This window comes from Oreochromis aureus, linkage group 22 (genome assembly GCF_013358895.1).
Source record: "Oreochromis aureus strain Israel breed Guangdong linkage group 22, ZZ_aureus, whole genome shotgun sequence".
NCBI lineage: Eukaryota > Metazoa > Chordata > Actinopteri > Cichliformes > Cichlidae > Oreochromis > Oreochromis aureus.
Window position 1 is genome coordinate 33,595,048 of NC_052962.1, and position 16,438 is coordinate 33,611,485.

At 37.2% G+C, this 16,438-nt stretch overlaps 2 protein-coding genes across 2 annotated transcripts in view; both read right to left on the reverse strand.

Annotated features, from left to right (window-relative positions):
- Positions 1-6,050, reverse strand: part of LOC120435923 (major histocompatibility complex class I-related gene protein-like) — a 36,516-nt gene extending 30,466 nt beyond the window's left edge. The window contains exons 1-4 of the mRNA XM_039606116.1: positions 5,913-6,050; positions 4,466-4,735; positions 3,685-3,963; positions 2,971-3,191 (exon numbers count right to left, since the gene is read on the reverse strand). Of these exons, the coding sequence (XP_039462050.1) occupies positions 2,971-3,191; positions 3,685-3,963; positions 4,466-4,735; positions 5,913-5,958 (816 nt within the window). The 5' untranslated portion in view covers positions 5,959-6,050. The remainder of the gene's footprint in view (positions 1-2,970; positions 3,192-3,684; positions 3,964-4,465; positions 4,736-5,912) is intronic.
- Positions 6,051-8,443: 2,393 nt separating this feature from the next.
- Positions 8,444-10,622, reverse strand: LOC116309326 (major histocompatibility complex class I-related gene protein-like). The gene is made up of 4 exons (XM_039606117.1): positions 10,447-10,622; positions 9,651-9,917; positions 9,048-9,207; positions 8,444-8,518 (listed from the first exon to the last, which is right to left on the reverse strand). The coding sequence occupies exons 1-4, from the start codon at positions 10,490-10,492 to the stop codon at positions 8,458-8,460; spliced, it is 534 nt and encodes a 177-aa protein (XP_039462051.1). The 5' UTR covers positions 10,493-10,622; the 3' UTR covers positions 8,444-8,457.
- Positions 10,623-16,438: the final 5,816 nt, after the last annotated feature.

The window sequence follows — 16,438 nt, forward strand, 5'->3', positions numbered from 1 at the left end:
TTCCACACATGTCACAGATTTAAGCATACACTAAGCATACATTTTCTCAGTTACTTTGAAATGCATTATCAAATTTTTATCAGTTTTCAGAGTTTTAAAGAAATTTTTCAGCAACTGCCAGAATTGTTTTGAGGTTTAGATGCAATCTGATACCTGACTCTAGAGTGACACCTACTGGCCTCTGTTATCATTATCATATCTTGATGATGTTCCATGTAACATGAATTTTACAAGAATTAAAGATTATAAATAGAATTTATAATATTTTAACTTTACTTCAACTTTACTTCAACTTCAATGGACCTCAGTGTCTCTTTATGTAAGAAAAACCAACAATTCTCTGCATTTTTTACACCAAACAATGGTCAACAATAAACAGCAGTGTGTGTGTGCTATTTATAAAGAAATAGACACGTAGCACCTCTTGCTATTGTTTGTAATACCATTAAAAAGGCATTATTTAACTGATAATATAACTTCATGAAGAAAACCGTTTCAACTTTAAAATTTCTAATAAATAGCAGAGTTGAAAGAAAAAACTGAATAAAATGAATTAAAATGTAAGTCTGCCTCAGGGCAGCTGTTGCTACAACTGTAGCTTGCCTTCACCAGTGTGTGAATGTGCGAGTGAATGAATAGTGGAATTGTAAAGCGCTTTTAGGGTCCCGAAAAGCGCTATATAAATGCAATCCATTATTATTATTATTGTTATTATTATTATTAAGTATTTTACCTCATTTTATTTTATTACGTTTTGTTGTTGCTGTTATTATAAGCCAGGTCGAAAAATATAATGAAAGAAACCACTATGATGAAGGAGGTGGTTATGTTATTGACCTTCTCTGCTGAATAAATGAATAACCAAAATGGTGAAAGTAAAATTATTTATAGACATTACAGTTAAAATATAGTGAAACATGAAAACTGTTTGACTTGAATGACTGAACAATCCTTTGGATTATAACACAAAAAGAGAAAAATGTTTTTCCACAAAAAGTAAAGTTCACATAAACAAACTATTTAAAAAACAGATTTTATGTGTTCGTTTAACTGGAGATTTGAACACTGTTTTCTGGGTCCAATATTTGTATATGTGGATCTTGTTTCAGTTTCTCCAACAGTTCAGCAGTGTTGCCAGGCACTGTTATTTCCAAAGAAGAAAAATCAGTGGTATTCTTTATAAAATACATAAACTGTATATCACAGTAAAACAAGTTATACTTACAAGGTGAAGTTGAGTTTCTGCCTGAAATAAAAAGGAAAGAAATCATTTCAGGCATTTGTTCTACATTACAATCAAAGTTTCTGTTATATATATTCAAAAATAAAAGTGTCTAATATAAACAATACCAAAGAAATAATATAACTGAACCATGTATTGATAAACTCAGCTCCTTTGATTCTCTGACCTTTCCTCTTTTTGTAAACAGCAAATCCAACAACAGCAAAAAGGATGAGAAGAACTGGAACAACCACTGCAGCAATGATGGAGATCATCCTGTCAGAGGGATTCTCTGTAAAAACAGACAAACAAAATCAAATCTGCAGATGAAGCAGGTTAGAATAAACATATTTACGAGTAAATTTAAATAAAGCAATATTTAAAATATCCTGGAAGAGTAGTTGTAAAACAGCTAACTGCTCATTTGGTCTGTTTTGAGTGTTTTGAATCTATCTGATAGTTTTCAGTTTGGTTAGGTAAATGAAAAGTAATTTGTCACATAATTGATACAAATCTATTACTTAAACTGACAGCATATCTTAAAAACATAGAAGCTTGCATTTGGCTGTAAATATCTTCTAACCAGATATCTGGTCTGGATGACATTGCTGAAAAATCTCTGACTTAATTTTGAACAGGATATATCCTTCAGTGTTCATATTAAATTAATATGTAGTGTGTACAATATTGCTAAAATGAGAAACATCTCTCTGAGTGATCCTAAAAAACTAGTTCATAGATTAAATACTTCTCAGCCGGATTACTGTCATTCATTGTTATCAATTTCCCCTAAATATTTCCTAAAAACCTTAAAATGCTACAGTGAGAATACTGACAGAGATGAGAAAGAGAAACAATATTTCTCTCATAACATACTGTCTATAGTATTTACAAGTATGGGAGGCAGAGCCTTCAGCTTTCAGGCCCCTCTTCTGTGGAACCAGCTCCCAGTTTGGATTCAGGAGACAGACACTCTCTGCTTTTGATAAAGCTTATAGTCAAGGCTAGATCAGGTGACTTTCTATACCTCCTTTAGTTATGCTGCTATAGGTTCAGATTGTTCCAGGACGTCATGTGATACACTGTGATACACTGAGCATTTCCTCTTTACTCTTAACTCTCCACGTGTTTACATATCACTGTAACATGTCATCACATCTTTCTCTTCTTTCTACCTTAGTCTGTGATTTATCTGCTTCATGCTCTCTTTTTTCTCTTCTTTTCTCTTTCCCTCACCCCAAACCAGTTGAGGCAGATAGCTGCCCGTCTCTAAGCCTGTTAAAATGTAGTTTTTCCTTCCTACTGTCATCAAGTGTTGCTTATAGACAGTAGTTTGATTGCTCGAGTTTTCTTCAGAATTCTGCAGGGTCTTTAACTAAAAGTATAAAGCACCTTGAGGTGACTTTTATTCTGATTTGGCACTATGTAAATTAACCTGATTTGAAACTTTTGCAAAAATGGGTTTCTTAATAATAATAACAGTAACAGTTTATATTTACAATAAAAGAGAGAAAATGATTGTAATACATAATAATTAAAACAATTAAGACATTCATTTTCCCCACAGTGACAGCTGTTCCTCCTGGGATTAAATATAGGACAAAAAGGTCAAGCATTATATTCGAGACAGCAAACAAAATGTTTCTCTCACCTATGACAGGTATTATTTTTCCACAGTTGGTTCTGATCACTTTTTTATCCAGTTTGGTGATGATGTCATCGCCGTCAGAGAGCTGAAACACACAGACGTATCTGCTCCAGTCTTCTGGTCTGACTGAAACATTCAGATCAACACACATCTGGAAGGTCTCATCATTGTTGGGGAGGATCTCTCCAGGATCCACACCATCATGAATCTCCTCTCCATCTTTTCTCCAGAACATCACGGCTCTTTGAGGGTAGAAACCTGTAGCGTGGCAGCTGACTGGAGAGGACGAAGACTTCTGGAGGAGAGACACTGAGGGAAGAACTGGAGAGAAAGAAAGAGAAGAAAATATCAAAAAGATAAAAAAAAGGGTTTCATTTTTCCAAATCTGACAATGTTATAGCATCTTGATAACATCTAATAAATAATTGCAGACATTTATCTGACAAAAAAATGGCACATTAGAGCATCATCAATCAAAACTCTGTCCTACATACAAGACAAAAATGTATCTGGGAAAATTAAACAATAAATAGAAAAGAAAAAACAGTGTGATTGCTGATGCATGTCGTTTGAAAATTCTACTTGTGCCCGAAAATGTTTCTGATCAAACGTTAAATTGGAAGTGTTGATAAAATCTTACAGATGTACAGGAGATCCAGCCCAGTTTCAGTTACTTTCTAAATCATTAAATATGAAATCAGCTTAAACTTTTCTGCCATTTTCTTTTAAAAGAGACCTGTATTATTAGAAAACGATGCAACATAAAATAAACACCACAGCATCCATGAAGCTACATCTGGTTACGTGACTGTACCTGTTCTCTGCAGGGAACGTTTCCCACTTTCCAAAGACATCTTCAGCCACATTGGACAAGTCCTACTGAGGAACTCGACGGTGTATTTTATTCTATTTTCGTCAGTGTCCCATCTCTGTTTGGTAATGACAGCCTCTGGTTTCAGTGCGATCCACCTTAATGTCTTCATATCAAATTCAAGAAAGTCTTCTCCGTTGTAAGCATACCGTAAAAAGTTGATCATCTCGCCAGTGCTTTCATTCCATTCACAGCCACTTATACTCTGTAAAATGTGGATGCCTGAAGAAACAGAAAGAAAACAAAGACTGCAGTGAACTGCATTAATGTTGTTCAATGCATGGGGCACTGCTATTCTCCAAGATTTGGTTATTAATAGTTGAATAATTTAATCAATTGAAAAACATTGCAGATTTATATTAACGTCTGGTTATTTGTGTTTAAAACAAAAAGGTTTAGAAGGACAAGAGAAAGAAAATGATTCAGCAGAGGAGTCATCTTAGAAGAATGTGAAGATAGAGATATGTATATTGTTAAGATTGTTAATATTATATTATATTATTATTGTTAAAATAAGTAAAATTGAAATCTTAATATTTTTAACACAGACTTTTTATTCTTTTATGATGGCTTTAAGGTCTCAAATAAGAAACAGGCCAACGAAATTAAAACTTGAAATCTTTCATGATTAACAAAAAACTTTTTGTTATAAAGTCTTGTTTTGCTTTGGTATATCTAATGTTTTATAATGATCTGACATGAGGCATAACAGGAAATACTTTACCTCCAGGTTGGTTAAATTGCTGCTGTAAACCAAAAATCCAGGCTCGGAATAAGTTTGGCAGAGTCACAAAACACTGTACAGTCAAAGACTTCAGCTGCTGAGGGTTGTCATCTAATATTTTCTTTACCCAGTCCTGTCTTGGTTCTAGTATTTTGTTCCTGCTGTCACAGTAACCCGCCTGAATGCCATCAAACACCATTTCACTCAAAAACTCTGATATGTTTGCGACTCCTGACGATCCAGTGGCCACATGCTTCAGTGAGTGTTTTGCTGTGAGACAAACAATATTGTTTTATAGTTAAAAATGTGCAAACAATGTCAGCAGCCTAACAGAGGTGTGGTCCACTTTGTTTTTTCTAAGTGAGGACAAAAAAACATTATTCTATTTAGGTTGATCATTTAAAATTCAGTTGTTACTTTAAGAGTATTTCATGGATTAAATAAAGACCCAATCAGTATATCTAGACAACGAGTGCCAAATGTAATACGGTCCAGTCAAAACAAAAACTGCTGTTTCAGCTCATTAAAGAGGTGCAGTGTCAGTTTTGTGACTGACAGACCAAATTAGCATGATGATGCACTTGCGAGTCTTTGAGTCGTCTACCAGAAGTATGCTAATGTGTACACACAGATGCAGTTAGTTTATTTCAATGATTACATAGAAGAACAGCTCATATTAGTGGCTTAAATATTGACCAGATGAGGCCACGTGGCCAAACGAAATTAATACAGTGTAAGCGACAGTTTTACATGTTGTTCTCACTGAAAACGGAGTGGCAGGTAAGATGAATGAGAGAAGAAGAATGATGCTGAAGAAAAATCAGTATGGTTTTTTTATACAGGTAAACTCATTTGTTAGAAATGTGTGAGGAGCTATCCAGAGGAGAGCTGTATTATTACAGCTATTGTTATTACTTTTCCACTATTAAACACAAATATTATATGTGTAACAGCTGTGCTATAGAAGAACACAAGATATCAGATATCTGTGTTAATGAAGATAATGTCTAATGTGTATAAATGCGGGGGTTTTCGGGCAACATGGAACTTATTAAAGTCTATTTTACATATTTTAAGATTTAGACATTAAAATGAAACACTAATGGTGTTGATGATGTCATCAGCTGCATTTCGTCTGACATATAATCCTAGGAAGAGCAAAGGACTTTCAAGCTCGCAGACCTGTGGTAGGACCCGAGCTTGAAGGAGAAGGGGGGGAGAAAAAACGCTACAGTGCCAATAAAACCCCATAGTTGATCCACGTCTGATAAATTGGTTTTGATCCTGTTTTGTATCATTATTATTCCACAGAGTGAATATAAAAATGTACTTCATTAGGATCACGCTAATCATTAACGCTTACTTATTAAATTAAAACGAAAGTAAACACGCTGGTCGAGGTCAGGTGAACCTGCTGTCACAGCTTTAAATTTTAAGTTTTTCTTACCTGCAAATAAATCACGGCAGAAGAAAAACAGCAAAAATAACTTCATTTCCTCGTTATCCTGAAAGCAGCATTGGTAACCGTGAATTTGGTGGACGTTGCTTGTGAAAGCCTGACAGAGTACAAGGTTCAGATTCCTGCTCTCTCCTTCTATGTTTCATGTCCACCGATATGGGATTAATAACCTGCCATAAATTGAAACTGGAAGAAGAAGCTTTGATGATTTAAATAAGCCTAATTCCTGTTATAAAAATAAGTCTTTTAATATGCGAGAAATCTTATTGTCTCTATATGAACATTAGGAAACCAGAGTTCCGGAGACTGTTAGGATATCTATTATGTATTATTCCTGTCAATGTAACATTTGGTGCAGTATTGTCAGCCTGCAGACACGAGTGATCCAGTGAAAAGTCACAATACAAACCGTTAATACTATTCAGGCCAGAATTAAATTCCCCTCACTGACACAGCTGTTTGTCCATTTGTGCTACTTAATTTAATATGAATGTATATGATGTCAATTAAAAAAAAAAGAAAAGAATACATAATACATCTCCATAACGGAAAAGATAGGATCGCGAAAGACCCCAATTCCCTCCCATTTTCGGGCCATTTTGCTATGCTAAAATAAGTTAATATTTGCCTGATGATATTCTTTTTTATAATATGTTAGACTTACCCCAGTTCCTTAAATTCGACTAAAATGTCTAAGCTACACAAAAGCGACACATTTGATTCTAAGGACAAAAAATGTCAGTTAATGCCTTCCTTTATATTATGACTTTATTCTGCACTACCTGCTTTCAATTTTTATGTTCGTCCACCAGATGACGCTACTTGTTTTTATTATTCATAGCAGCTTGCACAATTTTTCACTGCAAGGGTAGCTTGTTACTGAAGTGTGTGTGTGTGTGTGTGTGTGTGTGTGTGTGTGTGTGTGTGTGTGTGTGTGTGTGTGTGTGTGTGTGTGTGTGTGTGTGTGTGTGTGTGTGTGTGTGTACATGTTTAGACATCTTTGTGAGGACAGAAAATTGGCATGCTACTATACTCTTGGGACCAACAGTCACTTTTGGGGACAAAATGCCTGTTCCCACGATTCTGAAGGCATTTTTGAGGCTCAAAATGTGGTTTGAGTGTCAGGATTACAATTAGGTTATGATTAGGTTTAGTCTGAGGGTTAGGATTAGGCGTTCATATTTGATGGTTAAGGTTAGGGTAAGCGGCTAGGGAAAGTATTATGTGAATGAGATGTCCTCACTAAGATATGAAAACGAGTGTGTGTGTGTGTGTGTGTGTGTGTGTGTGTGTGTGTGTGTGTGTGTGTGTGTGTGTGTGTGTGTGTGTGTGTGTGTGTGTGTGTGTGTGTGTGTGTGTGTGTGTGTGATGTCTAACTTATTTTCTCTTAGAAGGCCATTCTTTGCATTATAAACTAGTTCAATGATAATAAATGATGCTAACCTTTCAGAGCTACAAAAGCTATCCTGGGAGCAAGAACTAAAGTAAAACTAGACTATACAGCATAGAACAGATTCTGGAAATGATTGTGCACTCTGAGAGAGAAAACTGCTCTCCAGCCTCCTCTGAGGACTCCTCCATGTCAGTCTCAGAGGTAGAAAGAGACCAGCTGGATTCCAGCTCTGGCACATCTGAAGACTGATGAAGGAGTGACAGGATGGACTTGTCCATCTCCACATTTTGGTGTCCCACACAAGACTGTGCTATGTCCCAGCACCCGGAGGTTTGGTCCTGGGACACTACACAGTATGCCACTATGCCATGAGTGACCCGAAGTCCAGCTTTGCAGATCCCTCTCATCAGTAAATGTAAGGGCAGTGTGATTTTTTTTTTTGTAATAAGGGTCAAATGCATTAGCATTTTAAGGCTTAAAGAAAAACAGGCAATGACACAAACTTATGGGACAGAGTGCTCTTTGAGATGCTATGAAAGGGATCACTTATTTTGAGTTTAGCTGTTGTTTATTTAGTCAACAGATGGATCATCTTCCTTTAAGACCAAAGACTTGTATGACCCGAGTAGCAGGAACAATAACACCAACATATGCAAGGTTGTTGGTTATGACTTGTACACAGTAGCTGGCAGTGGACTGGATACTGTCCATAAAGACCTGGAACAATAATAAGGGCAATTTTTCCTTCTTTTTATAGCATGAGCATTGTTTATATAGTAAATATTTAGGGTTTGGAGCAGGATTGACCTGTTCTTTGTTTAACCATCCACAACTGTGCTGGTTCTGCATATCTGGTCTCTCTCAGGAGTCCACAGGATGAATAGCTGTTAATGAGACAGTGACTATGGATAAATTGAAGATTTTACAGAACTACAACAACAACAAAAACATTTCCAACACACTGAAAGCACACACACACACACACACACACACACACACACACACACACACACACACACACACACACACACACACACACACACACACACACACACACACACAGATTAAAAACAAAAAAATAAATAAATAAGAAGAGATTTATGAAACACTATTGATGGAGTCAGTCTGATATGAATTAGTTTAATCAGTTTGGGAGTGCTGTTGGTAAATGGTCCATCTCCTCTGGTCATCAAACAGAGACCTTGAAATAACCATAGCATGCTTTAAAAATAACTCGTAGCCAGTGTAGTTCAACAGCTATTGCAGTGACATATTCAAATCTCTCACTGCTTTGCAATTTTCAGGTAGAAGCTGCAGTCTGTAAGTGTCTGAGTGAAGCCAGCAAAAACTGATTTACAGCAGTCAAGGTGAGACAGACAGAAATTATAAAGATGTCTTTTTTTTACTGACACATGAAAGCAACATTTATTTTGACAACAAACCAAGCTTATTTTCAATTTTGAGACCAATGATTAAAACAGCTGGGACTGATGAAGTAAACATCTATAACTGTGTGTCATCTCCATATCATTGGTGAGATATACTGTATTTTGAATGATCTTGCTGATAGCAGTGCACCAGGTTCCTGTTTTACAGGTAAGATCATAATACATGTAGAGCAGATTCTGTTATATCAGCCAGAATTTATATTGATGCAGGAGAAAGTGTTTAGAATTATTTAGTAAAAGCAGATTCAGGTTTAACCTCTTCGAAAACAACTGAATACTCACACGCTGGACAGAAATACCAGTTTCAGTGCGATCCATGTCAGTGTCTCCAGACTGAATTCAAGAAAGTCTTCTGCGTTATAACCAAAGTGTACTAAGCCAGTCACCTCACCAGTGTTTTCATCACGTTCACAGCCGCCTATCCTCTGTAAAACATGGACACCTGAAGAGACAGACAGAAAACAGTGATCGCAAAGAGCTGTTATATATTGCACCTTGTGTTAAGCACTGCTATTTTCAAAGGTTTGAGTTGTGCTCATAATTCAAGTCCAATAATTAGATGATCATCATCATTTTTATTAGCATGAACTAACTGGAACACTGCAGCTTTTAAAGGCAGGCCTGATGTGAAGATCACAGGACCACAAGAAAACGATAAAAGGAGGAAAAAAACACAGAAACCGATTGATCGCATCAGTCATGTGACAGAAGCCGGATTATAGCAACAGCTTTAAAAAGCTGAACAAGTGTTAAAGTACAATTCTTCAAGCCAAACTCTAAATTGAAAATTTGTAATTTTAGGAGCACAGAATGTAAAATGTAGCTTTTCACATCAGTCTGTTTTGTTTAGATATATCCCATGATTTAAAATGATCTGAGGTTCACCTTCACTTTTGGTGAATTGCTTCAAATTAGAAATCATGTTTTTGAAGAAGTTTGGCTGTTCCTTGAAACACATGTGATTGTACCACTCCTTGTGCTGATGATTGGTTTGTAATATTTTCTTCGCCCAGTCCTGTTTTGGTTTTAATGTCATGTTGTTGCTGTCACAGTAACCCGCCTGGATGCCGTTAAACACCACTGCACCCATAAACTCTGGGATGTTTGGGACTCCAGAGGATCCAGTGACAAAATACTTCAGTGAATGTTTCACTGTGGAGCAAACAATATTTATAATGTTAGTGAATTCAGAAAATAAACATTAGCATAATACCCTCGTATGATTAAGGTAACATATATACACAATAACGTTACAGTAACAGTGACATGAGTCTAGCATACTTTTATTGTCATTAAAAATAAAAGTCACTGATCTGGTTTGAGGGTGTTCCTTACAGCAAAACTAAAAGTTATCAAGAAAAACCGGCATCTATCTACTGGGAAACAAAATCTGTGTGTGTGTGTGTGTGTGTGTGTGTGTGTCTTAAATCATCCTAAATCTCCAGTAAGCAGTAAACAGGGTACATGTGACAGGAAACGCCTAACTTTGCAGTTCTTATACACCAAGCCTTTTTTTCAGTAGCTACTAATAAGAGAATTCTGTCCTGTTTCATATTCTTATTATTCCAGAAACTGTGTTCTAAACTTCAATTAAAAATGTCAAAAGCGCTTTAAAGTACAATCAAATCAAAAGCTGCTCAAGGTCAGGTTACTGCTGTTAGAGATAAAAGATTTTTCTTACCTGCAAATAAACTACGACAGAAGATAAGCAGCAAACACAACTTCATCGTTTCTCTATCTTTAAGGTCATAACTAATATTCCTTTTATTTACAGAAATGTGAATCAACAAGTCGTCGTCCACCGACAGTGACCAACCAGTGTCCCTCCCCCTGTTCCTCCAGTTTCTCCAGTTAGCACGCTTGTAACCATGGAGACACTTAACTCTGCAGTTCTTACACACAAAATCTTTTTTTATATGCAGTAAAAATAAGAAAACATAGAAAGTCTTATGAAACTATGCAAACTACTGAATGATTTAACATTGCGTTGTTTCAAAGTTTTCATCAGTGTTGCCTAAAGGCAGAAATTGGCGCAGTTTATGTCTGCAGGGGTCTGCAGAGATGTTTTCTGTCTGTTTCCTAACCCTGGACCTGTACAGACGTGCAAAGTACAGACTGGATAACGGCAGTGTAAAAAAATAACCAGCAGCTCCTGCAGGTTGAACTTGCTGAGTTAGCACAGGAAGTAATGTTGAATATTATTTTTGTTTGTGGTATATCGGCACATATATGATCTCTGAATAGTCATGTTAAGCAGACTGGACAACAGCGACGCCTTGTGGCAAAGACCCAGAAGGTTCATTCTGTTAATCAGAAAATAGCTTTTTCAGTGGGAGAAACTTTTCGTAACTCATTAAAGTGACTTCCTCAGCCTTACCTGGATGATGCACCAAGACTTGTGGCAAAGAGTTTATTTACGGTAACATGAGCAGCTGCCTGCCATTCATCTCTAGCTTTATTGTCAGGAATCTAAGTCCACAATACAATTGAAAGAAAATAGGAATGAATTAAGATTTTTTTTTTTAAAGTTTTTAAAGTAGAGCCTCATCTGGAAGGTCCCATCATTGTTGGGGAGGATCTCTCCATTATCCACGCTTTCATGAAGCTCCTCTCCATCTTTCCTCCGAACATCTTGGCTCTTTAAGGATAGAAACCTGTAGCGTGGCAGCTGACTGGAGAGGAGGAAGTCTTCTGGAGGAGAGACACTGAGGGAAGAACTACAGAGAGAAAAGAAAATGCGACAAATGTTAGATTCTGAGTTGTACTCTATCTTAGAAAAAGGAAGCCATATGAATTTCCGCGCTTACTACATCAGATTATGTGATTATACCAGCTGTCTCCAGAAAGCTCCTCCCATAGTGGAAATGCTTCTTTAAAAACTTTGGGCATAAATGGCTTAAAGAGTTTTTATTATGTTGTAATCGGGCATGTTCAATATTCCATCTTAGTTTGGTGATGACAGCCTGTGGTTATGCAGTGATCCATGTCCCTGTCTGCAGATCAAACACTATAAAGTCTTCTCCATCATAACCATACTGATTGTATCCATTAATTTGTCCAGTCTCATCCTCCCATTTACAACCACTCATCCTTTGCATAATATGAACATCTGGAAAAAAAAATAAAGCCACAAAAACTGCAATAAACCAGTGAGATGTCAGCAGAGGCCACAGCTAATATCATATCTGCAGATTCAAAAACAGAGGGTCTACATGCACTGTTACAGGAACAAAACCAAATTACCAATTTGCGGGTAGAGTGAAAGGCTGATATTTTAAAGAACTTTTACTCTCTGGATTCTTTTGTTTTATTTTATCAGTGTGGTGGGTTGACCATGACATTTCAGGGCTGCATACATGTCCTGCTACCACCAGGGATAGCCTTTAACAATAAAAAAGAGATTAGATGAAGCTTATGCCAAAGTTTAGTAAGAACAATCTGTATGATAAATTGTAAATGGAGTGATTCTTATATAGCGCTTTTCTACTCTCAAGCACTTAACTCATCTGCCTGCTTTCCCAGGTGTTTAGCTCCTTCTCTATTCTTTACATCATTTCCACTTTACCAACAATGCCAACATCAGCACTGTAGTAAAATCATTTTTATGCTCATCTTCTTCAAGCCAATTAGTCTCCACTCGGCATAGTTTAAATCGCACTGCTTACCTTTCATGCTCCCTTACCTTCTGCCTTAATTTCTGGCACAGCTTCGATTTCATTCAGCTGTGATGGACCATCAGAGTCTAACAGCCAAACAGCTTACAAGGACATGAACTGCTGCACATAACAAGGCTAATTTACATCATGGAGCCCTGCTCTCAAAAACTGACATAGATGTAACTCTGTCTGTAAGCTGGATTTAAGAAAGAAGTGCTTAAAGTTTTACCAACATGTTTAGTGGCATCTTCTGTTAATACGGAACATGACGTCATGTGGTTGGTTGGTTGCGGCTAATTGATTTACATTAGTTTATGTTAGCTAACCAGTGGGTGACCTTGCCATGCACGTAAAAGGAATGTGGCACATCACGAACCAAAGCAACATCATGAATTGACTGAAAATCTCAACCATTTGCCACCATGAGGTTAGAGACTGGGGACCCAGCAACAATCAGGTACTTGTCCTGCAGACTGCTGAAGTACAATAAACACTCTGTAGGGTCAACTTATGGAAAGCACCTCATCCTGATGGTGTACTGGGATGAGTACAGCAAGACTGCACCATGGAAGCAGAGAGGTCTTCACAAGCATCTTTAACACATCTCTGTCACACTGCTCTGTTCCCGCCTGTTTAAAAACATCTTTAATATGCCATTACCTAGGATGACCAACCGTCTTCTTTTCATTTTTCATGTTCTGTCCAGGGTGTCCAGGTGGATTTTTGAGATTGATAAAAATGTGAGTGATTTCCTATATTCCGACAGAGGACCCATGTGTGTGACGTCATCCCCGAACTGCTGCTTTGTGAGTTGTTCTGCGCTCACAGACGGGACAGACGGTGCGCAGCAACGCGCGTAATGATGTTTAAAAGATCCCAAAGCGCAAGTGCATCTTTTCAGACGAACTGCAAAAGAAGTTTCCCTTGTACCGACCCAGTACTGGTAATTTTTCTTATGCAGATGAGGCATTATTTCTGTACCATTATTTAATTATGGGGCTTTTACATTGTTTTTTGCACTTTTTGACTTGTAAAAGCCTATATGACATAGTCTACAATTCACAATTCATTAACTGCACAGAGAAGGCATCGTTTAAATATGTTAAAAATGTTTCTTTAAGCAAGTTCTTAATGACTGAGCCAAGTGTCCTCTTTTTTGGAAATGAAAATATCGTCACCCTACTATTACCCAAACAGACTGCATTAAATTAAATTAAATTAAATTAAATTAAATTAAATTAAATTAAATTAAATTAAATTAAATTAAATTAAATTAAATTAAATTAAATTAAATTAAACACTACCAAATCACAACCACAGTCGCCTCAAGGCACTTTATAGTGTAAGGTAGACGAGCCAAGGTGTGACAACGGTTGTAGGTCACAATCAGCCAAGGTTTCAGTTGAGCTCATTGACCTCAGGAAATCACATGATGGGTGGGGTCAGGTTTCACAATGAGCTCAGCTGAAACCTTGGCTGATTGTGAACTACACCCGTTTTCACAACTTGGCTTGTGTGATTAGGCAGAGAATCAATAGGGGTTCATTGTCCCGCTTGGGGGGACACTCCCGAGAGCTTAAATCTGGGACTCTCCACCATTTGACCTTAAAACTGAAGAAGCTTCTCAGATGAGAGGTGGAATGTGTTCAAGCAACTTAAAGAAGTCCAGACGCCTTTTCTTTTTCCAAGCTCCTTAGACTATGATGACGTGGATGACTGAGAACCTTCACAGACACATTTTGCTTACAAGGTGCTGAATGAGTTTTTTTTTTTTCCTGAAATTAAAAGGCAACAAATAATGACAAAATGCCATATAAGTTCATTTTCCCATTAGCTTAGCTTATCCAAATCTCTCACTTTACTTTTACAGGCATTTGTGGCTCAAGAGTTAGCAGTTCGTTTTGTAATTGGAAGGTTGCTGGTTTGAGCCCAGGCTCGGACAGTCTCCGTCGTTGTGTTCTTGGGCAAAATACTTCACCCGTTGCCTACTGGTGGTGGTCAGAGGGCCTGGTGGCGCCAGTGTCCAGCAGCCTCGCCTCTGTCAGTGCGCCTCAGGGTGGCTATGGCTACAATGTAGCTTGCCATCACCAGTGTGTGAATGTGTGTGTGAATGGGTGGATGTCTGGATATGTAAAGCCCTTTGGGGTCCTTAGGGACTAGTAAAGCGCTATATAAATACAGGCCATTTAAAAGGAGCTCTGTTACCAGTTTGCTTCTTTTCCAGGTGTGTGTATCGGCAGGGTGATCTTCCAGTGTCTGTACTGAATAGTGCTACTTTAACTGCTTGACTATTGGGCATTATGAAGATCCCAGTTACCTCTGTACAGAAGTCTGGACCAGAAGTGTCCATTGAAATGGTCTGAATCTCTGATCCTAGGGGTATTGCCACAGTAGGTTAACAGAAACTAATTTAAGCTGGTGATGAAGGGATTCACCCAGTTCTATCGCCACCTGAATGCCTACCCCGCAGTCCACTAGATGATGCCCTCCACTAGCAACCCTGAGTAAGGTGCGATCAACAGCTCCACCCTAATGATCTATGGCACTTGGAAATTTGTTGGGATTTACTTTAATGCCTGAAAAATAAGCCACAGGAATCTGTTAATTTTGAAAGGCAAGAATAACCTATAAGAATCTTACAAAAGTAGATATTAATACTCATACCTAAGTTTTAAGAATCCTAAAACTTTAATTGCAGATCAGGATACTGTATTAACCAATTTAGCAAGGGCAAACCAAAGAGCTCAATCAGCTAACAATAATCACATAATCAAATCATTTCAAAATTTAAAGAAAAGTAAAACTTTAAATGTAGAATAACTAAATCTAAACTGTTGCTAAACACCTGTAGTAAGTCCCAATCCAAGGTGAGTTGAGTGAGAAGATCAAATCTCAAGAATCCAATTTTGTAATCGATCTCAATAACCAACCCCTTGTTGTTACATGTGTAAACGTGTTTGTTTATCAACTTTGAGGAATCACCAGTCGAGACACTTTATTGAGATTATTATTTATTAAAGCATTGAATAATTAAAAAGTATTGTGTACATGGATCTATTCTGTTCAGAAAACCACAGGCTGTAAAACAGTTAGATACAGCTAACTTCCCAGAAGTGAGTACCCAAGCTTAGAGGTACAGCTCCTGCTCTGTTACACATGTCCTAGATGTTTTCTCTATTCTTTCATCCTTCACCCAATAACTTGTTGTCTTAGCGACCATGAGGGCAACCCTGGCTGAGATAACTGACGATGTTTTTGTCTCATTTGGTACTGATGACCCACCTTATCATAGTACTTAGTGTCCCTTTACCTTGAAGCTTCTACACTGTCACCATTTCTAACAAAACACTGTGTAGACATCTAAATTCTTAAGCTCTTATTCAATATAATACTTAACCCATGAAAAAATCCGATTTGAGGTGACCTCGTTGTTCTCTTTCCCCCCTCCCCTCACCCCTGTAGTAAAAGCAATTTTCTTACAATTGACACATACTTAGCATAATTCACTTCATTTTGCATAATTTCAACAGGATTTCTTATTTTAAACAAAAATACATTGCTTCCCTCCATCATTCTATTCTTTACACTCACATACAGAGTTTAAGGTCACATCTGCACAGAAAGAGTGTACACACAGAGAAAGTCTGGGTTGAAAGGTTATTAGAATTATTTCATTATAGTGATTATTTTCTTGTTTGACTTTATTAATTCTTGATTATATTTTGATTACATTTCTGATGTGATTGGTCACTCTGTGCTACATTACACCCCCAAAGGCTGGATTTCAGGCCTTTTCCTTAATTTCTGACTGCATCAGGGCTCAGGAATCTCATTCTTCTTTACATTATTTTAGTGAATGTTATTTTAACACATTCAAAATAACCTACAAAATGAAAAAGATTCTTAAAAAATGGTGTGAACGAACACCATATTCGTGTGTCTACTCATTTTTTCTCAATCAACGACACATCCACCAAGGAACACGTCTGACCAGCATTCTCCCCCACCACCTGATCA